This window comes from Aedes aegypti, chromosome 1 (assembly GCF_002204515.2).
Source record: "Aedes aegypti strain LVP_AGWG chromosome 1, AaegL5.0 Primary Assembly, whole genome shotgun sequence".
Classification (NCBI taxonomy): Eukaryota; Metazoa; Arthropoda; class Insecta; order Diptera; family Culicidae; genus Aedes; species Aedes aegypti.
This window is the reverse complement of record NC_035107.1, coordinates 176,846,360-176,873,910: the sequence shown is the minus strand read 5'-3', so window position 1 is coordinate 176,873,910 and position 27,551 is coordinate 176,846,360. Positions and strand designations below refer to the sequence as shown.

The window sequence follows — 27,551 nt, the reverse complement described above, 5'->3', positions numbered from 1 at the left end:
TATCATTTTTTCGCAATGAGTTATACCAGTTCAAGTTTTTTTGTACTTTCAAATAATCACATAAAAAATTATTGTTTTCCTCTATTTCGATTTTTTTCAAAATCTGTAATATTTTAAAAAAATCATAACTTTTTTGTCCATAATTCTTCCATCTTGAAACATTGTGCAATAAATCACAAAAGTTGTCCCCTAAAACATACCCAAAAATAAAAAAAAACGAAACTGCGTTTCTGGAGAAAATCGATTTTAAAATTTTGTTTTCGAAATAAAAAATAATCTCTAACTTTTTTTTACCGTGCATATTTTTCTCCATATAGTCCTAAGCAATACCTACAACTTTGTAGAAGATCTCAAATCGATCGGACAAACCGTTTTTGAGTTACAGTTTTTTAAAGATTTGCTATGCATTTTCCGATACGCCCTTCTCAAAAATAAGGCAAGGTTCAAAATGGCGGTCGGAAGGTGCAAAATGGCATTTTTGGTCATAAATAATCTGTATGCAAATTTTCAGGCGATTCAAAAAATACAAAAATTAAATTAAAAAAAAAATCGTTATGTTCGGTGGAATTGCTCTTCTACGAAAGGATATGATGCAACGTACACCAACTCTGACTGTAGTGTTATAAGTAAGGATCTGGAAGTCGCCTATGGTTGGTGATGCAATTCTTGATATATTAATGCCGAACCGAATTCGCGATATAATTAAATAGATGACCGCATTATGCGCCGAAAGGGTATTTGACACTCGCTAAGCAGGAACAAGCGATACAATCAAAGGACTGAACACTACTCTAGCATGGAAACTGCAAGCATGTTCATAAACTCGATTAAATTGATATTAAACAATTTGGATCAAACTACATATGTGTCATACAAAAATTAAGTTCCGTTTTGAATTCTCGGTGTATTGAATATTTATTAAATCATAGTTAAAATTTCATTTTCACATTAATAAAACCAGAATTTTATACAACTTTAACGACCTGTAGCACAAAATTGTGACATGCTGGAACATTTCTGAGAGCGATTATTAAATCCTTCAACGGATTTAGCAACCCCAAATTTGCTGGAGAAATTCAATTTGATCTTAGAGACACGCAAAAATGTTATTCTTATTTAGCTGTATTCTTCTTTTTTTTGGCATTACGTCCTCACTGGGTCCTCGCATTCATTTATCGTGTGGCAGGAACGATAATACTTTATGCCCAGGGAAGTCTAGGAAATTTCCATTACGAAAAGATCCTGGACCGACCGGAGATCGAACCCCGACACCTTCAGCATGGCTTTGCTTTGTAGTCACGGACTCTAACCACTCGGCTAAGGAAGGCCCCATTTAGCTGTTTTACCAAGCTCAAAATTCAAATATCGTTTTTGAAATGACATAATTTATTACGTTTCTTTTAATACATTGCTGTTTGAATTTAAAAAAATGTGTACTAACCCCATTACTTGCACATTAGACCGTCCAGACTGTTCCTTAAACTCCATTCTTCGTGGTGGCGTTACGTTATTCACGTTCGATGATCTCAAATACTGTTCACTATTAATTGCCGCTTGGTACTGATTATTCAATAAGGATTGCTTCTCGGAATTGAAATTCAAACTGCTCAAATCACGAATTATGTCACCACCAATTGAACTGTTGTTAGAACTATTTCTAAGTTGAGTGTCACCAGGGTATCGGTGATATAGATGACTGGAACTTGTGTTTGCAACTCCTTCAGTACCATTCTCATAATAGTGTGCATTTCTTATCGGATCCAGTGTATTTTGATAAAGCCGCTCCCCCAGCTGTCCCACTTGATTTGTGCTAAGCTGAGTTCCGTATTGTGAGTTTGAGATATTGGCATGAACATTTGCGTTGATTGTGTGGTGGTTTTCTACAGTGGATGACATGGATGAGCCATAGAGAAGATTTTCCTTAGAAGTGGCTCGTCGTTTATACAAGTTGGAATTTGCTATAGGTTTAAGTTGTAATCCACTCATTTTTTCAATTGGTATCAATTATCAATTATGTGTCGCACTATCACTTCAACATCACAAAATTACACAAATAGTTTATATCAACGCATCTAAAAAGAGTATATTCCACACAAAACAAAATGTTTTATGGATAAACTCACGTTATGCACATGCGTTTTTACTCGGATATAAACCACCCTATATGAAGCCGAAATTTACACTATTCATAACTCATTTGAAGACTGTCGACAAATACACAAATGCCACGAATATCGTAACCGGTTTCATACACGTATAAAATAAATATAATCAGGCCTTATCTCCTCAATCACATAATATTTAAAAATATGATTAGGAAGCTCTGCGCAAAACGATGCAAACCTTCGCGAATCACACCGAAGACTGGAATCAGTCACAATGCGCTGGCAGATTTTGACCTCCTTAGTGTTGCAAAATCAACGTTAAAGAGATACCAATATAAAACCTTGGACGAAATCAATCGAAGGACCGATGACCGGTAAAAAATCAAGTTTAGACTAATAAGGCAATCAGTACACGATCTTTTTCCCTTCGCCCGCTGAATCTCTTTCGCTACATGCGAAACATTACTCCCGATTGCTGGCTTATTGCACTGCACTTTCTTTCTTTGGGGACAGCAAGCCGAATGGGTTTCCCTGTTTGTCGTTTCTAAAAGTACGATCGCGGAATGCTGGCTACGTGATTTTATTGCACCAACATACAATAACGGAATTGGTTGTGTGCAGACTTGAATCATAAAACGACGTCGATTGGGATTAAGATGGGAGACTAGAAAGGTAAAAACACTATTATTCGCATCAGTGCGCTAGTGCGCATCGTACCTTCGTGCTGTCCGTACACGAATTCTCTCTGCTCTTGGAAGTTTTTTAAAAACTACCTAAAGCATTAAAACAGTACTTTTCAGTGCTACTAAAACAGTACTTTCCAGTACTATTTTTTGTACTATTGATCCCTTTGCGATCCTTGTTTGGACCCGTGCCTGCGATTTTTCGTTGGACCCGTTGGCGAAAGCTATCCTTCTTGGACACCGTATTGGAAAAAAACCTCTTAGGAGGTCTCGCCTTCTTTCGCTTATTCACTAAACATGGTTGCAACTACAAACAAAAGGAAGGGTGAATCTCTGAATTGACAACTTCCTTCCAAAAAAGTGGGATTTAAAACTGTCACTAAACGTGACAAGAATGGAAGAAAGGACGTTTCTCCGGAATGCGAACTTTCTTCCAAGAGTGAAATGAATGATGTTGATAATTGCATCGAAATGAGCAATCAGTTCAATGCTCTAGACAAATTTTCCGAACACCAAATCGAAGCAGCCTCTAGCCCAGGCTCTTTGATTCAAGTGAGGAAGCAAAGAGTGCCGCTTATCGTGGTCAGTTGTTCCGAATTAGGGAGATTTGAGTAGGAGATCTTGAACTCCATTAGGGGAATCAAGGTTTCCTTCCAAATCGCAAAGAAAGGAGACTGTCGCGTTTTGCCGGAAACACTTAAAGATCGTGAACTTCTTTTCAGACATCTTGAAGAGAAGAAGCACAATTTTTTTTACTTATGACGACAAAACTGAACGTTTGTTCAAAGTTGTCTTGAAAGGTCTCTCAAGTGACTATAAGTCAGCTGAAGAGATCAAAAATGGAATAAATGATTTACTTGGATTTTCCCCAGTCCAAGTAATCATTATAAAAAGAGAACCCGATCTGACATTGTTCGGAAAGGGCTTTCTCAAGAATTTTATTTAGTTCACTTTAACATAAAAGAACTAAATAATATTAAAGCTTTAAAAAAAGCAAAACTATTGTTCGATGTCCGTGTGACATGGGAACATTTGCAGAAACCTGGAGGAAATTACCAGAACCCCACTCAGTGGCGTCGATGCCAAAAGTGGGGTCATGGTACAAAAAATTGTCGCATGGATGCTAAATGCATGATTTGCGGATGTTCTTCTCACGCTAAGGACGTCTGTCTGTGTCGGTGCCAAAAGTGGGGTCATGGTACAAACATTTGCAGAAACCTGGAGGAAATTACCAGAACCCCACTCAGTGGCGTCGGTGCCAAAAGTAGGGTCATGGTACAAAAAATTGTCGCATGGATGTTAAATGCATGATTTGCGGATGTTCTTCTCACGCTAAGGACGTCTGTCCTGTGAAAGAAGATACCAGAAAGTTTGAATGCGCCAATTGCAAGGGCCTCATAAAGCTAACTTTTGGGAATGCCCTTCACGCAAGAGAGTCGTTGAGGCTCGTGCCAGGCAGATGAAGGATCATATCCGCTACGATAACGGTCGTTTCCGGAATTTGCCTGGTAGAGTATCGAACAATGCTCATTTTTCAGTTAACGATCGCTTGATCATGAATCATACCCATCAGGAAGATCATAATCATGCTCATTCACAAACAATTTTTTATCCGTCGGGTAGCCGTTCGAATCTTTCAATTTCGAATGTATCTACCCACGGTAAATCCTTTGCCGATATCGTAGCAGGTAATTTGAACTCCTCCCCTGTTCGTTCCATGAGTTCTACTGGTTTCAAATCAAATGGTAAAAACCCTACCGCCACAGGTAATTCCTACTCCGCTTCTTCGTCTACCGAAAATTCCAATGGGAAATCATCAGATATACCCACTTCAAGTGATATGTCTGCCTCTGATTTTAATTTTCTAACTGAACAATTGAATCTAATGATTGATGCAATGTTCAAAGCCACCACTATGACTGAAGCAGTCCAAGTAGGTGTAAAATTGAAAAATCAAATTGTTATTGGATTACGTTTTTCTAATGGATCCAAAAAAATAATTTAAATATTTTAAATTGGAATGCTCGTTCTCTGAATGGTAAAAAAGGACGAGCTGTTTAGTTTTCTTACAGCTTATAACGTGCATATAGCAGTATTACAGAAACTTATTTAAAACCTGGATCCAAACTAAAAAAAGATCCTAACTTTTTTGTTTATCGTAATGATCGACTTGTTGGGGCATGTGGGGGAGTTGCAATCATCATTCATAGGCGTATTAAACATCAACTGTTTTCGTCATTTGAAACTAAAGTTTTTGAAACTTTAGGTGTTTCTGTTGAAACACAGCTTGGTAAATATACTTTCATAGCTGCCTATTTGCCTTTTCAATGCTCTGGGCAGCAAGTTAATTTGCTCCAAACTGACTTGCGAAAATTGACTCGCAATAAGTCAAAATTTTTTGTCATTGGTGACTTTAATGCCAAACATCGGTCATGGAATAATTCACAAAGTAATTCCAACGGCAGAATTTTATTTGATGAGTGCTCTTCAGGATATTTCTCAATTCAATACCCTGATAGCCCTACATGTTTTTCCTCTTCTAGAAATCCATCTACGATTGACTTGGTCTTAACCGACTCTTGTCATCTTTGTAGCCAATTAGTTACCCATGCTGATTTCGATTCTGATCATGTGCCTGTTACATTTCAAATGAAGCGAGCCCATGAAGCGATTATCAATCCTATCAGCTCAACTTTTAATTATTTACGAGCCGACTGGAATACATATGAAACGTATGTTGACTCTAATCTTGATGTTAACATTTCTTTAGAAACTAAACTTGATATTGACAATGCTCTTGAAAGTTTAATAAATTCCATTGTTGAAGCCAGAAGCATTGCAATTCCAAAATGTGAAGTAAAATTTGAATCCGTGATTATAGACGATGATCTTAAACTCTTGATCCGTCTTAAAAACGTGAGGAGAAGGCAATTTCAACGCACTCGTGATCCTGCTATGAAAATTATATGGCAGGATTTGCAGAAAGAAATCAAGAAACGTTTTGCAGATTTAAGAAACAAAAATTTTGAAAATAAGATTTCTCAATTGGACCCTGGCTCTAAGCCCTTTTGGAAATTATCTAAAATCTTGAAAAAACCTCAGAAGCCAATACCGGCATTGAAAGAGGAAAATAAATTATTACTAACTAATTGCGAAAAAGCTCAAAAACTTGCTATGCAGTTTGAAAGTGCGCACAATTTTAATTTAGGACTTACTAGTCCAATTGAAAATCAAGTTACTCAGGACTTCGAAAATATTCTCAATCAAGAGAACGTTTTCGAAAATGCCTGGGAGACTGATTTGGATGAAGTGAGAACTATTATTAAAAAATTCAAAAAAAAAGAAAGCTCCTGGCGATGATGGAATTTTCTACATCCTCATCAAGAAACTTCCAGAAAGTAGCTTATCATTTCTAGTTGATATATTTAACAAATGTTTTCAATTAGCATATTTTCCTGACAAATGGAAAAATGCTAAGGTTGTTCCAATTTTAAAACCAGACAAAAATCCTGCAGAAGCTTCTAGCTATCGTCCAATCAGTTTGCTTTCCTCCATCAGTAAACTTTTTGAAAAGGTTATTTTGAACAGAATGATGGCCCACATCAACGAAAATTCAATTTTTGCCAATGAACAGTCCGGATTCCGCCATGGACATTCGACCACTCATCAACTTTTACGTGTAACAAATTTGATCCGTTCCAACAAATCTGAAGGCTACTCTACTGGTCTTGCTCTTCTAGACATAGAAAAAGCATTCGACAGTGTTTGGCATGAAGGTTTGATCGTAAAATTTAAAAACTTTAATTTTCTAACATACATTGTTAGAATAATTCAAAGTTATCTGTCAAATCGTACACTTCAGGTTAATTATCAGAACTCCAGATCTGAAAGACTTCCTGTAAGAGCTGGTGTTCCTCAAGGCAGCATTTTGGGACCAATATTATACAATATTTTCACATCTGACTTACCTGAGCTACCTCAGGGATGTCAAAAATCTTTGTTTGCGGATGACACAGGCCTCTCCGCCAAAGGTCGAAGTCTGCGTGTCATCTGTAGTCGATTACAAAAAAGTTTGGATATTTTTTCTTCATACTTGCAAAAATGGAAGATTTCTACTAATTAGGGTTACCATATTTGCTCTTACCGAAAAGAGTACATTTTTTCGAACTCTATAAAAGAGTACTGAAGAGTACACTTAGCCTAATAGCTTAAAATTTTGTAAATGCGCTTTTTACTAACGTGTTTACCTGAATTTCCTTGTTTTGATAATTTTTGTATAATTTTTAATCTCAAGTAGTTGCTCACATTAATTTTAATGACATTGATTCTTAGTAAATAAATTTGCTCAGTCGTTTTTTATAAGAAAGCCGTTCAAATTTTGGCAATATTATAGTCTATCAATTATTTTTTTAGTACTTAGCAAGAATGATCTATACCAAACGTAGAACAATATTGGTTTAAACAGGAAACTAGAACTGAGAATAACGCTTTTGCAAACCTTGAATCTCAAAAGAATCTCGAGTATTGTCATTAAATTAAGTTTTTCTAGTGAATTGTTGAAGCAATATAGAAGACGCAAGCTTGATTAGTTTAATAGATTATTTTCCTCTGTTAGGCACTATATTTTAAAGTTTAATTCTTCCATTCCCACAGCTGTGTTCAACCATTGGACCATTGGAAAACGACGTGCTGATAAAAGTGCCTGAGCAAAAGTTGTTCCCAATAGTTCAAAACTAAATCAATAATCAATAATGAGCTATAAACTAAAAATCAATAGTTAGCTAACTATTTAACAATAGTTTTACCGCTAGGTCACTTATAACTATATTTAGAGATATATATGAGCTTATGAATATGTGATGATCATTATTGAGCTAATCGTACCAATTCGAATCAGCTATAATTTTACGAAAATCGTTGGATCCTTGTTTTCATGGGAAATATCCGGTTTCTTCAATATATGATTTGATTTGTTCGGCAATCGTCAGTGATAACTAGAAAAGAGTACAATTGAGCCCATTTAGCAAAAAGAATAGTACACAAATTTTTAAGACAAAAAAGAGTACATGTACTCTAAAAAGAGTACGTCTGGTAACCCTACTCCTAATGCTTCCAAAACTCAACTAATAATATTTGCACATAAATCAAAAGCTCTTTATTTGACACCTTCAAGTAGACATGTTGTCACGATGAGAGGGGTTCCAATAAATTGGTCAGATGAAGTTAAGTATCTAGGGCTCATGCTAGATAAGAATTTACCTTTCAAAAATCACATTGAGGGCATTCAATCCAAATGTAACAAATATGTAAAATGTCTCTATCCACTTATTAATAGAGCTTAGCTTAGCTTAGCTTAGACTGACTACACATATCAATGGTTGCTATTCCGTGATTGACCGAAGTCAGTGAAAATGCACAAAGAATCAACTAGAAGTTCGGCTGGGATTGGCCATAATCTTCTTCAGTGTGCATAATTCAGTGCCTCTATTTATACAGGGTCAATAACGGCGCCGGCCACGTCCTTGCAGTCAGGTGGGATTGGGGGAAGGAATGTTAGTGTGTAACCTTTGCTATTTGGAGACCGTGTTTGCCTCTGCATCTCCACAAAGGTTACTGGGAGGGATGTTTGTTAATGGGGAGGATCGTTGGGTCATAGGATTCACTTTAATAAGCGATTAGACCATGATAAACAATGATTTGTGAGATATATACATGCTTATACGTAAATATAATATTTTCATTTGATATGAACAATTTCTATGTAGAGGAAAATTATGCCGACACTTGAGGTGACGAACCATTCAAAGTTTGTTGAACAAATACCTAAATGTAACATTCCTACAGCTGTCAGGACGAAAGCATGTGTTATTATATTTTACTCATTTGAAAAGAAACAAAAAACTCGATTGGTTGGGACATCATAGAACACTCTTATTCTTATGTCGACACTTACAGTGGCGAACTATCCAAAGTTTGTTGAATAAAGTGAACCTTTCGCAAGTCTACACTTGTAGTGTCGAACCATTCAAAGTTTTTTTTAATTACAAAAATAAAGGTATATAAGAGGTGTTCTGAAAAAAAAATGTTAAACATAAATAAATCATGAATCAGAGTTTGTGTCGACACTCACAGTGACGAACCATCCATAGTTTGTTGAAAAATCATATTTACATCCCACCATTGTAACGATTGAATGTGCAGTCATACATATTTTATAGATTAGAAATAGTAGCATGAAACGAGCTCACCAATTGATCCGTTATCCTTGACTGAGCAACCACAATCCACTTTCGACTTCACTCGTTTGCTCGGCTATAAAAAAGCACTCAGGAAAAAAAAATAAGCGCGCGACCCAAAAAGAATAAAAAAAACTGTTCGGGCTTTCTTGACGCACTGCCCAGGAGCAAGCGTCAAGGTCGAAGGATCAAACAGAACTAACCGATCGCGGCACTTTTTCAGTTACTCCAACCGAACTCACCGATCACGCCACTTTTTCACTTACTAGACCAACGCGCGACATGTTTGATCCTGCCCTCGTCGCTCGCCCCGGGAAAAGCAAGTGTCAAGGTCGAAAGATCAAACAGAACTAACCGATCGCGGCACTTTTTCACTTTCTTCAACCGAACTCACCGATCATGCCACTTTTTCACTTACGAGACCGACGCGCGACATGTTTGATCCTGTCCTCGTCGCTTGCCCCGGGAAAAGCAAGTGTCAAGGTCGAAAGATCAAACAGAACTAACCGATCGCGGCACTTTTTCACTTTCTTCAACCGAACTCACCGATCATGCCACTTTTTCACTTACGAGACCGACGCGCGACATGTTTGATCCTGCCCTCGTCGCTCGCCCCGGCAAAAGCAAGTGTCAAGGTCGAAAGATCAAACAGAACTCGTCTCTATCCACTTATTAATAGAAAATCAAAACTTTATCTTAAGAACAAGCTTTTGATATTCAAACAAATTTTCAGGCCAGCCATGTTGTATGCTATTTGAAAAATTTTGAAAATGATTCTGAGGCTTCCTCCCTGGTATAGTACCAATGAGTTACATAGAATATCCAATGTTGAAATTGGAACAAATGTCAAATAAAATAATCAATAATTTCAGCCAAAAATCGTTACAATCTTCTATTGCCACGATTAATGCGTTATATGTTTAGGTTAAGTTAGGTTAAGTGTATCGAAAACGTTTTTTTTCTTTTATAAGCAGGTGAAATCAACTCACCTGTAAAAAATCTGAACTGCTACGGCAAATGAAATGTAATATGTTGTTAACAAAATGTTAATAAAATCTTAGATTTGTTTTACCAAATTAGGATGATAGTGTTGCCTAATAACACAGAACACCTAGATATAAGAAATAATGAATGTAATGTTTGGAATGATACTAATAAAGAAGTTAAAGAAAAAAAATAAATGTAATGCTTGGAATGATACTAATAAAGATATTCAAAAAAAAAAAAAAAAAAGATTCAGTATAGCCCGGGCTTTTGTTAGGCTAGATTTTATGAATCTTTTCGCTTGCTTGGATGTATCCGTAGCATTCCAATTGAATTCTACCATGGAAACCACACAGAAAGGTTCAGGGCCAACTAAGCTCGAGGCTGCACCCTGGTCTTGCTAGATTGTCGGCGATTTCATTCCCCTCAATACCACAATGAACGTGCACCCAGTACAATGTAACTTTGTTCCTCCTGGCCAATTGCTTCAGAGAAAGAATGCACTCCCACACTAACTTTGATCGACACGTAAATACCTTCAGAGCATTCAAAGTTGCTTGACTGTCCGAGAAAATACAGATCTTTGCAAACCTGTAGTTCCTTTTAAGGCAAATATTTGTACAATCTATGATGGCTTGTATTTCAGTTTGGAACACAGTGGGACTGCGCCCCATAGCGATTGCCTTGCTGATGCCAAGGCCGAAAACTCCAGCTCCGGTATTGTCGTCCATCTTTGACCAATCGGTATAAAACACTATAGAACCTGGACGTAAACACGACCCACCAGAATCCCAACTATAGCGGCTTGGCTTAACTACTTTGAAGGGAACATCATAGTTGGTCTTCGTTGTCATCCAATCGTGTATGGTTGTTACATCTGAATTCAAATCAAATTCCATGATGATCTTCATGTGCCCGTTCAGGCTTGGGAACTGTGAGCACAATTTGCCACAGCTCATCGATTCTACCAGTCAACCAAAACACAAAGCAGCAGCAGCATCAATACCATCAGGTGTTGCGCTGCCAACGGTTCACACACTGCTTGACTGTTTTTGTCTCTCCACTATGATCGTTTTCGGGCAGCCATCTCGAGGTGAATGATTGAAAAAAACGTTAAATAATTCAATCGCTAATATTTCGCTTGTGTTTTCAACTAATTGAAATCTATTAGCGCTAACAGCAAGAGCACACTCATTCCGTTGCGATACATATAAACAAGTTCAATTTCATGCTACCATTATCGAGCAAAAATGCAAAACCCCGAAAACCGGAAAAATCGTGTCACCACTGTGCTTGAGTCATTTCGCATTCGGGTTAGAAAAAACGTTGCGAAGAAGAAGATTACAGTTTTGAAGAGCCGTGACAGTTTTTTTTATTTAAACGGCCATGGTTTGCTTTGGATTTTGATGGTCGTGTAGAAAAATGTGAATGTCGAGGTGGTAAATGTTTGCTACAGTACATTTCCCATCCCTGGCCCCGTTAGATCACCATTTAATATTTTATTATAACGAATAAACTGCAAGGCACTTTTTGCAGCTTGCAGTTAAACGAATTGATGTAAAGGCAGTATATTAAGAAGGGCATCTAAAGCAACTGATGGTATATTTTTCATTGCCCCTGTAATTGATATACAAGCAAGCCTTTGCAACTTAGCTAGCTACTTTTGAGCGGTTACCTCATTTCGTTTGGGCCACCATATCAATGAAGCATAAGTAATTTTTGGCCGGACTATTGCTGAATAAATCCAGTGTACCATATTAGGCCACAGTCCCCAGGTTTTCCCTAGGGCTTTATTGCAGACCCACAGGGCATTGATACCCTTATTTATAACATTATTCAGATGTGAATTCCAATTCCATTTCTTCTCCAAAGTCACTTCAAGACATTTAACCTCTTCCGAGAACTGAATTTGAACTCCATCCAGCGAAGGTTGTGTGAGATTTACCTTTTTCCTTTTGGTAAACGGCACTAAAACAGTTTTTGAAGGGTTTACATTTAAGCCCTCTTTCTTACACTCTTAAAAATAATGAAAATTACTCTGGACGTAATTCTGGTTATGACTGAATGACCCATGATGTAAGTGATGGAACGACACGAAAACGTGTCCTTGAAGATGTATTGAATAAAAAATGTAATTTTACATGTTAAAGGACACGAAAACAATGGAACTGTGATCGACATTTCCCGAATCAGACACTAACGTATTTGAAATTCGACACAAATTTACGTCATACGGCTCGCTTCTTTTATGTGCATCTCAAAAGACGTAAATCACATTATTTTTTGGTACTGTGTACACCATTTGAGAGTAAGATGCAGATTGCTGGCGATTAGAAATCTACATCATCTGCATATCCAATCACCTCAAAACCTTGATTTTTTAAATGTTTTAGGGGTTCGTCTTCTACCAGAGACTACAGTAAGGGTGATGATACTCCCCCTTGAGGGCATCCCTTCATAGATCTTATAGATAGTTGCGCACCTCCCAGATCAGCTGATATCTCCCGATCTTTAAGCATAGCCATTATCCATTCGATAATGATTTTATCCAAGCCTCTTGCTTCCACTGCTGAGCTCATAGAGCTGTAGGATGCATTGTCGAATGCTCCTTCAATATCGAGAAAGGCAACCACGGCTATTGCTTTGGCTTGGAGTGATTTTTTCGATTTTGCCTTCAAGCGATTGTAGCGCCGTGATTGTAGATTTACCTGCTTGATATGCAAATCGAGATTTGCAAAGAGGCAGTTCAATTAAGCTTATTGCTTTGATGCTGTCATCAATTATTTTTTCCATTTTCTTTAAAAGAACAGAGGAAAGGCTAATAGGTCTAAAGGCTTAGGGAGTTGTTTTATACCTTTTACCAGCTTTTGAAATGAAAACAACTTGAACTTTTCGCCACGCTTTAGGAATGTATGAAAGCGTAACACTAGCATTGAAAATTTCTGTTAAGAGCGAACAAAGCCTCTCTTTTCATTTCATTTCATTTCATTTATTTTTTTTAGGAGTAGGGAAAAACCCGTTTGAGTAGAGACCAACAATTTGAACCTCTTTCTCAAATAGGCACAAAACCTACCCGTCTTTTCTTATCAACAGAACACAATTCCAAATGATACAAAGACGTAGCTTAATCTAATACTTAATTTTACATACACTTTTTAAACATCGAATCTTATTCTAGACACGTAACACTACAGCAAAGCGAATCTTCAAAACTGCACGAGATAGATTATAATCAAAGACATTACAGTACTGATTAAACAAACGACACATACTATTTACAACTTCATTTCTACCGTAATTGGTTCTACACAAAGGTAGCCGAAAAAATGTGTGAGAACGGAGTGCGCGACGATGAATATCAAAATTAAACTTTTCTAACAGTTCAGGACAATCAACTCTAGACTGTATCACATCACAGGTGAACAAAAGTTTGGCAAGGTTTCGACGAGTGGAGAGTAAATTAAGGTTAATTAACTGACACCTGTCTTTGTACTCTGGTAAATTTGAGGGATCTGTCCACGGTAGGTTTCGTAACGTAAATCGAATCAACTTTCTTTGGATTCGTTCAATACGTAAAATACTGTTCTGATATTGTGGGGACCAAACAATAGCTGCATATTCGAGATTAGATCGTACCAAAGAACAATAGGGTAGGTGTACCAGTTATGGACATAGTGGTTTCCTATTTCGCCATACGTGATAACTTTAATGTCTTTAAATTTTGAAAATTTTTGTGTGTTGTACGAGTTAGATTTAAGATATATCTTGATGCTAAAACATTCAAAAAGATTTAAAATATGAAAGTTTTCAAAATATCACATATGGCCAAATAGGGAACCACTATGGCCATAACTGGTACACTTTCCCTATAAAGTTTTAAGGCAATAAACATCAGAAAAATGTTTACCGGCACGAAAAATGGAACCTAGACTCTTGGAAGCTTTACCAACAACATATGAGACATGATCACGGAATGACAGGTTGCTGTCCACGATGACACCAAGGTCTTTGATTGAACTTACGCGTTCCAATGTGTGGTCAGAAACATGGTAATCCGACATTATAGTTCTATGTTTACGAGTGAATGAAATGATTGAACATTTAGTCGCATTCATGACCATCCTGTTCGTCTTACACCAATCAACAAAAACATCCAGCTGACATTGCAAAAAATCAGCGTCGTTGTGGTCGTTGATGACGTAGTGTAATTTAAAATCATCAGCATAAGATAACTTGAAACATTTGAGAGACAGGTTTACATCGTTAAGATAAAGAAGAAAAATTACAGGTCCTAAATGGCTTCCTTGAGGAACCCCTGATGTTACTTGAAATGGTGATGATAAGCATCCTCCGATTTTAACAGACATAGAACGACCGATCAAATATAACTGTAACCAGGATAGGAAGGAACCAGTGAAGCCCAATCTCTCTAGTTTGGCTACTGCAATTTTGTGGTTAATTTTGTCGAAGGCCGCTGAGAGATCGATGTAAATTGCATCAACTTGAAGTCCTTTTTCAATGCAGCGGGTTATAAAGGATGTATACGATACCAGGTTCGTTGTGGTTGATCGGTGCGGCATGAATCCGTGTTGAGTTTCCGAAATGTAACTTGAACAGTTGTGAGTAATGAAGTCCATGACAACCAATTCGAATAGCTTGGAAGTGGCACACAAGGCGGCAATCCCACGATAGTTTGAGATGACACGTCTGCATCCCTTTATGAAGACAGGAAATAAATACGACGACTTCCAGATTTCTGGAAACGATCCACAACGTAAAGACAGATTGAAGATGTGAAGCAAAGGGAACTGAAGAACTGAAAAGCACATCTTCAGAATAAGAGATGGGATGCCGTCTGGGCTCTTTTCCCTGTTGTAGTAAAGCTGGAAAAACTTCATCTTTCCCGGCTGATTTAAAGAGCTGAAAAGAAAGTCCATTCGACCTGTGAAAATATTGCAAGCTTTCTGATAGGCATTTGTTGACCATACATGGCTTGCCTCATTTAAGACCTGCTTTTCTTCCGAACATGGAATCGATCCTGGGAAATGACTTCTCATTATTGCTTCCAATGTTTCTAAAGAATCGACAGTGAAACTGCCGTCTTCTTTATTGAGGCTACCTAGACCATTTGAATGGTCTTTCGAAAGGACTTTGTGCAGCCTTGCAGCTGTAGGAGCGTTGTTGATATTTTCACATACCCGTCTCCAGGCCTTTTATTTGGCCTACTGTAATTCTTTTTTGTATTCTGTTAAGGCTTTTTTGTATTGAACTCAATCAGAACCCAAGTAACCACGAAGCTATATATGAATACTTTATGTTTGCTCTATAGTGTGCTATCAGATTTTGTTTTAAAGTGACATAACCTTTAAGAGCTTTATAAAGCATAATTAAAGTGGGAAAGGGCCCCACAACAACCAAATTAATGCAATACTTGGTAAAGCAGTTTTAATGCACAAGCCCTACTAAAGCATTTATGTTTGTATATTTAGGGTTCATGATGTATATTAGCTTAAAATAATGTATGTTTAGGGCTTGCGTTAAAAATAAACAAAACAATGAATCCATTGACTACCTTTCAATGGTTTTCTTTACCAGCTTAATGATTTTTTTTGTTGGTATCAGGATTCGAACCCACAATTAGGATGATGGTGTGCTGGATGCCTGGCGCGTTGGTGTCCTGTGCTAAAGCTGCTGATGTAATAAGGTAGGATAAAAGTTCCTTATAAACGAAGCCACCGTGTGTGTTAACATTACTATTCGCCCAGTTATTACGAATAGAAAGAATTCTCTTCGGCGATTGATTTCCTTTCCTCACCAAATGAAACATCAATAGAAAGAATTTGATCACCATTCTTTCTCGTAGAGGAAACAACTGAACTTATCCCACAAAACAAAGCCCTAGTGCATTAAATAGATTTCAGGGGAGAGAAATTGATCGACATTTCCTCTCGCTCCTTATGAATAAAAGAGTCTCATAGATAAAATACAAAACATTTTGAATGAATACATATATCCTTAGATCATGAAATGGGGGTTCGAGATGAAAGATAGTTATTTCATTATTCTTCCATATCCCACAAAACGCAATAAGCGAGTGCGAACGTGCTCGATCGTCTTACTTATTAATTACAGATTCGAGTGCGTTTAATGAGGTTATGTAATCTTGTATGACAGCATAATTGTATATTCACTCTAAACGCTTAGCATAATGCTATATTAAAATAATGCTACAAAGCATTTACAATTTTAATCAAATGCATCATTGCTTGACAGTTATTGAAAAAATGCATGATAACATTATTAATGCAAAAAATGTTGACTTTCGACCAAATTAATGCAATGGTATAATGTTGTGGTTACTTGGGAAGTTATTTTTGCTCTGTTGAACCCAAGGGACTGTCAGATTGTGATGCTTCCGTAGCCAGCATCAAAACTATGCAACACTGCATTGAGGTTGGCTGTCAGCTTGGGCCTTTGGCTTGAGCCTTGTAATGCTGGCTACGGAAATATTGTGTTGATTGGTATAGTACTGCCAGTCCCTTGGTTGAACCACCGTCTGGATTTCTTCCTCAATTCTGCCAGCTTGTCGTTCCACCAAGGTACATCCCTGTTGGATGACCTTTGTTGAACAGGACAGGCATGATATGATGGCAGAGGCACTCTCTAACTATCAAACAGTTGTAATCTGTTCACCATTATATGAATTTCTGTTTATTAGATGAAAACGATAGAGATCCCAATTGGTTTTCTTTGGGTTTCTAAAGCTTTTTGTTATTCCTAATCCAGCTTTATAATCGAACCGGATTTGTTTATGATCTGACAATGATTCTTCATCAGAAACATGCCAGTTCACAATCTCTTCCGATATCAGATCGTGAGAACAAGAACCTCTTGTCGGATAGAGTTTACAAAAGTAGGAGAATCCTCTATATTACGTATGTCTATGTTGTTAGAAGACATGTAGTTTAAAAGATCTTCTCATCTTTTATTAATATCAGTACTGCCCCATATTGTGTGGTGGTCATTTGCATCGCACCCTATTATAATTTACAAAGTTCACAACCGAAGATGAAGGGACGTCTTCAACGTGTCCCTGGAATTGTTGGATCTCTTTGGACTTTCATGGAATCTATAACCAATGGATTCACCATGCTTCTGGGACATCAATGGGGTTTTGATCGGCAGTAATTGGTTGAATATGGCGTTTCTTTTTCATGAGAATCTGCCCGTATCTATAATTTAACACAAACTACCTTTTTAGACAGCTTACGTAAAGAATCATCAACTGTAAGTACAAGCTCAACATGATCTCCTTTAAGGTGGCGCTGTAGAATCCTCCACGCGTCAGTGCAGATGTTTTCGTTCTGGCTTTCAATGAGTGATAATATCATTTCATTGCTGTACTTGGCACTCCACGTGAGAAAGGTGACCAGTTATTCGGGACGTGGGATTTTATCTTCGTTCACTACTACGGGGTGGCCACCAAATATTAATTTTGAAATTCCCGCTTTTTTCCCGGTTTCCCGGTATAAATTTCAAAATTTTCCCGTTTTTTCATTGAGGGGCCCAAACGTAAACGGGTGCCCTTTTGGTCGGTTTAAGGCGAATACACACTTAAATTATTTTACGGATTCCTGTAAAATCTCAACAGCTGAACAGTTCGGTGAAATAAATTAACGGAGTACGGTAAATTTTTACAGTATTGGGTGAAAAATCACTGGAATCCGTAAAATTTCGACGGAATTACGGTGTTTTATTTCACCGAACTGTTCAGTTGTTGAGATTACGGTGAAATCCACCGTATGAGCTTAGTGTGTATACTGAAAAAAATCTACTTCAAGCTTTTCAATGGCATTTAAAGGAGATTTTTACGACCAATCGGAAAAATAATATTATTCGTAGAAGACTGGCTTGTATTTGGCTTCCACAATTGTGTAGAATGAAAAATTACTGAAAAATTTAAAAGCCTATTTTCTCAAAACTAGGTTTCTGTCACTTATACCCTCACACTAAAAAAAAAACGGATTACGGTGAAATTACACCGTAATCTCAACAGCTGAAGGTTCGGTGAAAAATTACCGAACAATCTGTAAAATGATTGAAAAAAATCATAAAGAAAAACAAGAAAATGGTTCGACTTGGAATCAAACACACGACCTTCCAATCAGGAAGGAGGATTGCTACCACTAAGCCAGCTTTCACTGCTTGATAATGGTGTGCAAAAACTGAAACAAAAGGAAGCTCATGCCTGCCAGAGCGGCTGTCACACGATTTTACAGAAGTTCGGTGAAAATAATGCTTTACCGAACTGTTCGTTGGTATTTCTCAGGGTTACAGTAAAATTGTTTGTTTCACGGATTTTTCCGATGAAATAGTAGATTTCACGGATTTTCTCCGGTAAAACAGTCGATTTCACGTATTTTTTCGGTAAAATAATAGATTTCACAGGAAAATCTGTATTTTGGTTGTTTACAGTTCGAATTCGGTGATTTATTTCACAGGATACTGCGATTTATTTTAAGTGTGCTCATTTAGCTCAATTGTGCTTTCTATTCTTGGAAATTTTAATTCACTTTGACAGGGATTTGTTTTAAAAGCTACCAAACCCATGTTTACCAACAACTGGTTGTCCTGGCAAACGTTGTATTGTCCAGTAGGCCGTACAGCAGGCATTAAAAAAAAACCCTAAATTTGTGTCAAATTTATATTATTTGTTTTCTCTACTCGGAGGATTTTCAGAAATATTATTCCACACAAACACGTTGGGGCATTTGAGGCAAACAAAAGTGAAAGAATTGTGCAAATCGATCGTCTTGTTCTCAAGCCAACTCGTGACATAAAAGCACCATTCCATTTCCTTTTGTGCATCTTACTACAATATTTAAAAGTATTTCAATTCAAAATATTTTTTTTATCTTCATAGAAACGAAAAGTTTACTTAAGCAAATAAGTTCAAGGTAAGGATGAAATAAAGCAAACAAAGCCAACGGTGTTGAATCATGTATCTCACCTTACTTATACAACTTTTGGTCAATTAGAGTTAATTAGAAGCTCTTATGATTAATTTTCAAGAACAAGTTTTCAGGTTTTCAAGAACATTTGGATTTATTGATTTATTTAAAGCAAATAAAGAAAATTTCGAGTGCTTAAACTGCCTGGAAGAAGTTTTGAAAATCTTATTCAAAACTTCGAGTCAGATAAGTTAGAGAACAATCAAGTCAATAGTAAGAGGGAAAAATCATAAAATATTTCGAAACATTGCTAACCAATTAGTGAAGTGAAACAGTTCTAAGAAGTAATAAATCTACAATAAAATACATTTAAACATTATTGTTTAAAAGGTATTTATGCATAATTACACATGCTTAATGGCACTATCATCAACCGTAACAACTTTCTACGACTAATTTTGGTGATTTTGTAGATTTAGAGCTTAAAGATCTTCATTCGAAATTATTTTCCCGGTGATCATCTCAAATTCCCGGTTTTCCCCGTCTTTTTCCCGATGGATTGAAATTCCCGTCTTTTTCCCGCTTTTCCCGTTTTTCCCGGTTTGGTGGCCACCCTGACTACTACTAGATCAGCTCCTTCCCATAGTGTTAAACAAGAGAACTTGTTCTTGACCCAATCAGCTGTGTGTATGTTCTAACATGTGAGCACTGAATACCCAGGCCGGAATCGACAGCAAGTAAATTTAGGTTTGAACAGTTCCCGGCGTTGCTGAACAACAGCCAACAAAAAAGCTTCTTGAACTACATGTTGCTGGTTAGTTGACAGCTCAATTGCAGGATAATTCTTGAGCATGAGCTCTCCTACGTTATCGATCGACATGTTCCGAAACAGGTTTTTCAGGACAAAACGCGTATCCCTTGGATGACCAACGAGCTTCGGCGACTAAAAACTTCGAAACGAGCCGCCTTACGACAATACACCAAGCATCGCACTCCTCAGCTAAAATGCCGGTACCTCAGATTGAACAAGGAGTATAAGCGCGTGAGTCAACGCTCGTACTCACTTTATCAACGTGGAATTCAACGAAAACTGAGAGCTAATCTGAAAGCTTTTTGGAATTTTGTGAATGAGCAGCGTAAAGAGTCCTCATCAATGTTATACAACGGCCGATTGGGATCATCAACTTCAGAGATTTGTCAACTCTTCGGTGCCAAATTCGCCGAAGTGTTCTCCACCGAAACGTTGGATGCGGACCAAGTCAACCTTGCCGTCAATGGGCTGCCATTATTTAGTCATTCGCTAAGCACCTTCCATATTGATGAATCGATGATAGCCGATACTGCTTCCCAACTCAAAACATCATTCAATCTAGGACCTGACGGTGTACCTCCAGCTTTTCTTAAGACAAATATCGATCACTTACTGCACCCTCTTTGTCGGCTGTTCCGATTGTCATTATCATGCGGAACTTTCCCTTCGCTGGAATAACATCGCTGAGTGCAGTTTCGAAGTTATTCGAACTAGTAGTCATGGGACCATTACTTTTCCACTGCAAACAATATTTGAGCGATGATCAGCACGGGTTCATCGCTGGGCGCTCTACAACCACCAACTTGTTGTGTCTCACTTCATACGCTACTGAAAGTATGACCCAAAGAGCGCAGACAGATGTGATTTATACTGATTTGTCCGCGGCCTTTGACAAGCTAAACCATGCCATAGCGATCGCAAAATTAGAAAGGCTTGGAATTAACGGGAATATTTTACAATGGTTTCATAGCTATTTGACAGACCGCCATCTACTTGTTGCCATAGGAGACTGTCACTCCGACACTTTCTCTGCATCATCGGGTATCCCTCAAGGAAGCCACCTGGGCCCCCTGATATTTCTCCTGTATTTCAACGATGTGAATTTGGCGCTTAAAGGACCACGATTGTCTTCCGCGGACGATCTCAAAATATTTCTCCGCATACGCTCCATCGACGATTGCCGTTTTCTGCAACAGCAACTTGACGTCTTTGCCAAATGGTGCAGTGTGAATCGTATGGTAGTCAACCCTGACAAGTGCTCTGTGATAACCTTCTCAAGGAAAAAGCAACCGTTTGTCTATCAATACACTTTGCGTGGAACGGACATAGAACGAGTAGAGCATGTTAAGGACTTGGGAGTAATTTTGGATTCTCAACTCACGTACAAACAGCACATTTCGTACGTAGTAGACAAGGCATCCAGGACGCTTGGGTTTATTTTTCGCTGTGCCAAAAACTTCACCGACGTTCATTGTCTGAAGGCACTTTACTCTTCCTTAGTCCGTTCCTCGCTAGAATACTGCTCAACTGTATGGAGCCCATCCTACAGCAACGGCGCAGAAAGAATAGAATCCATTCAACGGCGTTTCCTTCGATATGCCCTTCGAAGACTACCCTGGAATAATCCTTTTCGTCTGCCCAGCTATGAGAGCCGATGTCAGCTGATTCGTTTGGAGCCACTTTCATCCAGACGGGATACTACTAAGGCTCTTCTGATCGCTGATGCACTGGGTAACCGGATTGACTGCATCTATATTGCAACAGATAAACGTCAACGTTCAACCTCGGGCTCTGCGTAACAGTGCAATGCTGCGACTGCCCTATCGTAGCACAAACTACGCAATGCATGGAGCTATCAATGGACTCCAACGAACCTTCAATCGCGTTTCGTCACTCTTTGACTACCACTTGTCTCGCGGAGTACTCCGTAGTAGATTCTCAGAATATTTTAGAAGATAGTTGTTTTTAAATGTCTGTTTTTGCTTTAATTTGTTTGTAAATTTTGTTTGCTTTTATTGTTTGATTAGTTACGTTTCATGTACTTATTTTTTTTTATCATTATTTGGGCAACTCAGCCTTTTGATGAATATCAATAAACATAAGCATAAACATAAACATGAGCCCTAGCCTTACCCTGCTAGCAATTTCACTGTACGATGGCACTGAGAGGGCATCTCGTACCCTATCGCGTTTTTGGTTCACGTGAGTACACAGGTACGGAGTCCCTGGCATTTACCCCCACATTCCTATCGACTGGTATCGCTACGCTTTATTGTGAAGGAATATTTAAATTTACCTTCTATGCATGGGCTTCACCAACCCAGTTATTCGTTTTACCTTCCTGAGAGAGCCCAACCTCGCAAATCTTTTTAGACGCAGGCTTTTCATCACTACTGTTGGTACGGTCGAGATCATCCTTTCTTTGTCTCTTCGGAGTACTTACTAGAGGGACTTTAGCTCGTTTTCGGGCTTCAGAAAAGTCCATACCACTCTTTAACAGCTTCTTCAGCCGTTTGCGTGTCGCACCACACAAACCTCGACGTTTCTCGGGCACTTCAAGATCAGCATTATTTTCTCCTCCCCCCACTTCCTTGAACTTCAGATTATTACTCGCTTCACTAGTGGCGCGGGCCTCATATTTTGCAGATGAGGATGGATTCTTTTTCTTTTTGCAGAACCCTTCCCTCCTCCTGCTATGGAAGTCAGCCCATGCTTCATTTAATAATGGATTCGTGTTGCAGTTTGTAACTCTGCTATGGTATATATTTGCCGTATAAGTCATTAGTATAAGTTTAGTTTTGTTTTGTAACGTTATATGATAAGATAAGAGGTTTTGTGCCTCTTTGAGAAAGATTTCAAAAAGAAATAACTCAAAGGGGTTTATCCCTCTTTCAAATTTTTTGTTGAGTATTTAATTAATAAATGAAAGTATCAAATTCACGATTAAAAGGACTCTAAGTTTAATGAAAACTGCAAACCATTTTTTTCACTGAAATCAGCAATAATTTGCTGAAATTTGTTGAACTGATATTTTCAGCAAATCAAATTACTGAGTTTCAGTAGAAACCTGCTGATTTTCAGCGTTCTGCACTGAAGATCATCAATTCGGTTTACAGAAAATGTTGGCTCGGCAAATTTCAGCAAATAATAATTTGGACAGATATCACAATAGAATTTTGTTGCGGAATTTGTCTAGCCAGTTAAACGTTAGGTATTCTAAATCATTCCAGGTGCCCCCAAGCTGAGGGTCGTGGGTTCGAATCCCACCACGGTCCTGGATCTTTTCGGTTTGGAGATTTTCTCGCCCACGATATACACATGCAAAACTGGTCAATTGGCTAAGAAAGCTCTCAGTCAATAACTGTGGAAGTACTCATAAGAACACTAAGCTGAGAAGCAGGCTATGTTGCAGTAGAGACATAACGCTAGAAAGGATTTTCTAAATCCTTTAAAAATGCTCTGGCCCCTGGCTAAGGGACGTATAAATGGGAGTTCGCCAAGGGCGCCTTGGGGTCACGCTGCGGTTCTGATCACATCAAAATTAGTTTTCAATTAATTCTCATTCCCTGGTTGGGTTACTCGTCCAGCAAATGAGATCATCAACAAAAACAAAAAAAACATACAATACTTTAGTTGAAGATAGATTCCATACTACCACTACCCAAAAAAAATTATCATATTGCGGCTTTCGTAAATTTTTTGCCATATATGGTAAAAATGAATATCGCTAACTTCTTTCTGTGCATCGAAAGTTTTCGATACAAATCAAATGACGTTACGAAATAAATACTAATTAGTCCCATCTGAAATTCACTATTTCATTAATTAGTATATTAGTAAATTGTTATTAAAGCGTATATTCTGCGACATGTGAGATAATTTAATGGGTTTAGTATTGATTCCAGCTTACCCTGCAACTGGGGGCATTTTTACAGTAAAGAAGCTCAAAAGATTTTCAAACAATGCTTATTTGGTCTGTAAATATATCGGAAAAGAGAAAATTCTGTTCATGCGTTTCTAATATTTCACACAGTTCGGTTTAGGAATAGCCAAGGGACATTTTCATCCCCGGGATAAAGCGACCAAAATCAAAATGAAGAGGCGGTGATCCGCCCTCCCTGGCCTTCGCAGTGCTGAATGCTATGAATGGTACTTACGTATTTTCGATATTTGGAAGCCTTATCTGAGTTATCCCTTTATTCGGAATTCCGACGCTTTTACTGATAACAGCTGTATATACGACAATCACAACGTAATCGCTGGACTTATTGAATATAAGAAATAATTGTTGAAGGTAGAATTTACACACCTTTTTCAATGGGCGAAGAAATGACAGATGTTTTGATGATCAACTAGTAGTATGCGATACACTCACACATATGCATTTAACTTCATTCATAAAAAAATCATAGTAAAAATTAGAGCAAACGCGATATTTTTTTATTGTATTTTACGATATCTTACAAAGATCTCACAAAATTATATGTATGATTCAATTTTATCAATGGACTACGGCAGGTAAATACTTTGTGTACATAATCGAATGACGGCAAGAATCATCGTGATTCATGATTAGACCTATTCATATTTTCAAAAATATCTGGAAACTAGCCAGTCAACCAATACTTTGATTTTTCATTGCGAAATGAACTTCTGGCCAAAATTTCACTCAATTTAGAGTAAATTTAGTTGTGCTTCAATTCAATTATGTGTTTTTGGGCTATTTTCAAGCTTTAAAAAATCATAACTACCGAACGAAACATCAAAATGTATCGAAAATACCTCTACATAGTAGTTTATTCAATTCTACGAACTTTTGCCGAACACGATTTTATGATTGGAGCAAGTTTTAACATAGTTTGGTTGAGGTTTGTATCTCGAGGTTCTTGAAAATCTCTTTTTTCGGGAAGTGTTTTCACTGAAAAGCTTGCCTGCATGAAAATTTCGGATTTTTAATTTTCAGACATGAAGACTATGCATATGTAAAAGTCAATCCCGTTCAAAGTTACCATTTACCTTACGAAAATAAATTGTAAAAAATAGTTAATTATGAAGCACATTTGTAAATCCACTGTGGGTGAGCCAAGAGCACCACCGTGAGCTTCAAAGAATACAAAAAATGAACACGTTAGCACTGCCTTTTCTCAGTCGATGATGATGATTGTTTTCAAATCGTTCTAAATGATCAGTGAAATGCGGTCAAAACAATCATCACTCGGAAAGAAAAAGCAGTGCTAACTTGTTCAATTCATTCGTTTTCGGTACATGTGTCATGCATGATTTAACTATCATCAGGTTGCGATGCGGTGTTCGATCTTTGGGCATTTATTGTAATTTATTGCCTCAAGCAACATGTAAGCTGTTGATGGTCAATGAATTCATATATGTGTTATGTTTGATTCCCGTTGACTAGGGCCTGAAAAAATAATGCCAATGGGTGTTTTATATACCATGTATATTGAGAAAACTGTAATTTCTGGGTACTGTGGAGAACAAATTTGGATCAAACAATGCTTAAACTCGATTTAATCTTATTAGCGTGTTCGACAAACTTTAACAGAATAGAATTAGCTTTCAAATAGTGGTAACAGCAAGTGGTTTTGATTTTTCACATGCTAGTTATGATTTTTCAAACCTTGAAATAAGCCCAAAAACACATTTTCAACTTGAAGCATACTGAAATCTTTATCAAATGAGCTGAAAATTTGAACAGACATTGTTCTTGGCATGAGAATTCCGAATACTGCTTGACCGGTAGATTTCCAGACATTTTTTCAAATATGAACAGGTCTATTCATGATGATGTGCGTGATGATGACGGTGATGTCATCGTACGCCGTCGAAGAAGCTAGGGTGCGCCTGGATGCACACGCTAAAGCTGGTTAACAACGGCGTCGTGTTAAAGTGTGTCCAACGGCGGTAGGTTGCAAATTTTTGCAAGGATTATGGAAGCATGCCGAGAGGATTCTAGCAGTATCCCGGATGGTTTCTGGAAGTATCCCGATATAATTTCATTCATTCACAGAAATATTCTTTAGTGACCGGAAGGATTCTGGAAATAGGGCCCATTCACATATTTCATAACGCTGAAGGTTATATAAAAACCAGAAAATATTCTTACAAATTGCGTCATGAGGGGGTGGGTGGGTGAAATATAGATAAGTCTATACCGGGTACCCCCGTTGGTTTGACCACATTTAATCTGAACACTTTTTAATTTGTACCCCGCTAATTTGCACATCGTTCAGATTAAAATGGTTCAAACGTCATTTAGCTTCTGGAACGGAGTAGAGTGAAATGGGACATTGTGGAACGGAATGCAGAATCAAAACAAAACAGTGAAAGAGGTAACCAGAATTACAATTCTAGGGTGACTAGACGTTCAAATTAAAAATGAACCCCGATGGTTTGCATGAGGTATCGTTCAAATTAGCGGGGGTACACGATATGTGGCAGCCCTGCTTCCAAGTTTACCGGGGCTTTATGTATAGTTTTAGCATCTTGTCACATTGAGTCGTCGATAGGCGTGTGGCCCAAGTAACATTAGTAGCTGAGTAGCAGCTTAGACAGCTGAAATGAGTATACTCTAGCTGAATTAATTGTTATACAGCTGAAATTGTTACTTGGGGGTGTACGCACGGTCGTATTAAGCGTTAGGTTTTTGGTTCAATTCCAGGTTGCTGCGACATTGTTTATTTCTTTGTTTTCAAATTCTGGTTTCTTATAAGACAAATCTACGAATTTCAACAAAATTTCTTGGGGCGAATTTTCATAAGGGAAATTTAAGTGTTTCTATAGCCTATTTGCCTGAGTGAATGAAGGATCGACGATAAATACCTACTGCATTGAACTCTTGCCGTTTGTAGTATCGGTTCCCGAACCAAACTTGCTGAATCTCGATCACGGCAGGGTCACCGCGGCAACCAAGAATTCCGGATCCAAAATCCATCCGCCTGCTTCCGTGGTCCTCTTCACCCTCTCTGTTCACGCGCAATCCTCCTTTTCTCCTCCGCTGTCATCACCCACCCAAAGTCATCGATTATAGGTGCGTCTGTTGAGTGTGTTTGATAGTAAAGGTAAACCAAGACCCTACATCCCTCCTTTACTTTAAAAGAAGAAGCTGAATGTAGTAAATAAGTTCATGTGACATGTATTCACAACATTTACATATTATATGTAAACATATGATCTCGTAAATGATATCGAATCAATCCGTATTTCATGCTTCTCTGAATGCTAATTCTAAATCAGTCATAGAACGATACAATATTGTCCTCATATTCATTCGTAATATACAATTTAGTTTAACTATAAATAACAGCACAATTTCAATACACGTCCAGCCCTTCGTATTTTTTCTTTTTTTTTTTTTTTTGTTAAGTGACATATTTAGTGTATGTACAGTGTACATTGAAGGAAAGACTAGCAAAACATAATATAAATCGCTATACAAGCAAAAATGGTGAATCAAAACTTACACTGTAATGGATAGACACCTGACGGAATCTATATTTGACATTGGATATTAAACATCCAGCTACCAACAGTTTTTTAACAATCTCGGGGTAAACACCGTTTGATATGTGTAAAGGCAAGCTAAGTATATTGTGGCGCTAATTTTAAATCCGCATCCCGCAGTTGCGGTAGCGCGCAGACTATATACGCGCAATTCAAACGCAGGGTCGAAATTTAAGTAGGCTTGGACTTTTTTTCTTCTTCAAGGACGCAAATATTCTATATTTGCTAAATCTGCAACATTTGACAGTTTCAGACATACGTGA

The 27,551-nt window shown here is 37.8% G+C and overlaps 1 protein-coding gene across 6 annotated transcripts in view; it reads right to left on the bottom strand.

The window, feature by feature from the left end:
- LOC5574603 (LIM and senescent cell antigen-like-containing domain protein 1) overlaps nucleotides 1-24,295 on the bottom strand; it is a 49,718-nt gene extending 25,423 nt beyond the window's left edge. The window contains exons 1-3 of one of the 6 annotated variants that reach the window (XM_021853835.1): nucleotides 24,080-24,295; nucleotides 23,928-24,000; nucleotides 23,681-23,745 (exon numbers count right to left, since the gene is read on the bottom strand). In XM_021853835.1, the coding sequence (XP_021709527.1) occupies nucleotides 23,681-23,697 (17 nt within the window). In that variant the 5' untranslated portion in view covers nucleotides 23,698-23,745; nucleotides 23,928-24,000; nucleotides 24,080-24,295. Of the gene's footprint in view, nucleotides 1-1,441; nucleotides 2,364-23,680; nucleotides 23,746-23,927 lie in introns of those variants that run through there. The other 5 variants (XM_001655167.2, XM_021853853.1, XM_001655169.2 and 2 more) reach the window with 5 other exon arrangements.
- Between the last annotated feature and the right edge of the window lie 3,256 nt (nucleotides 24,296-27,551).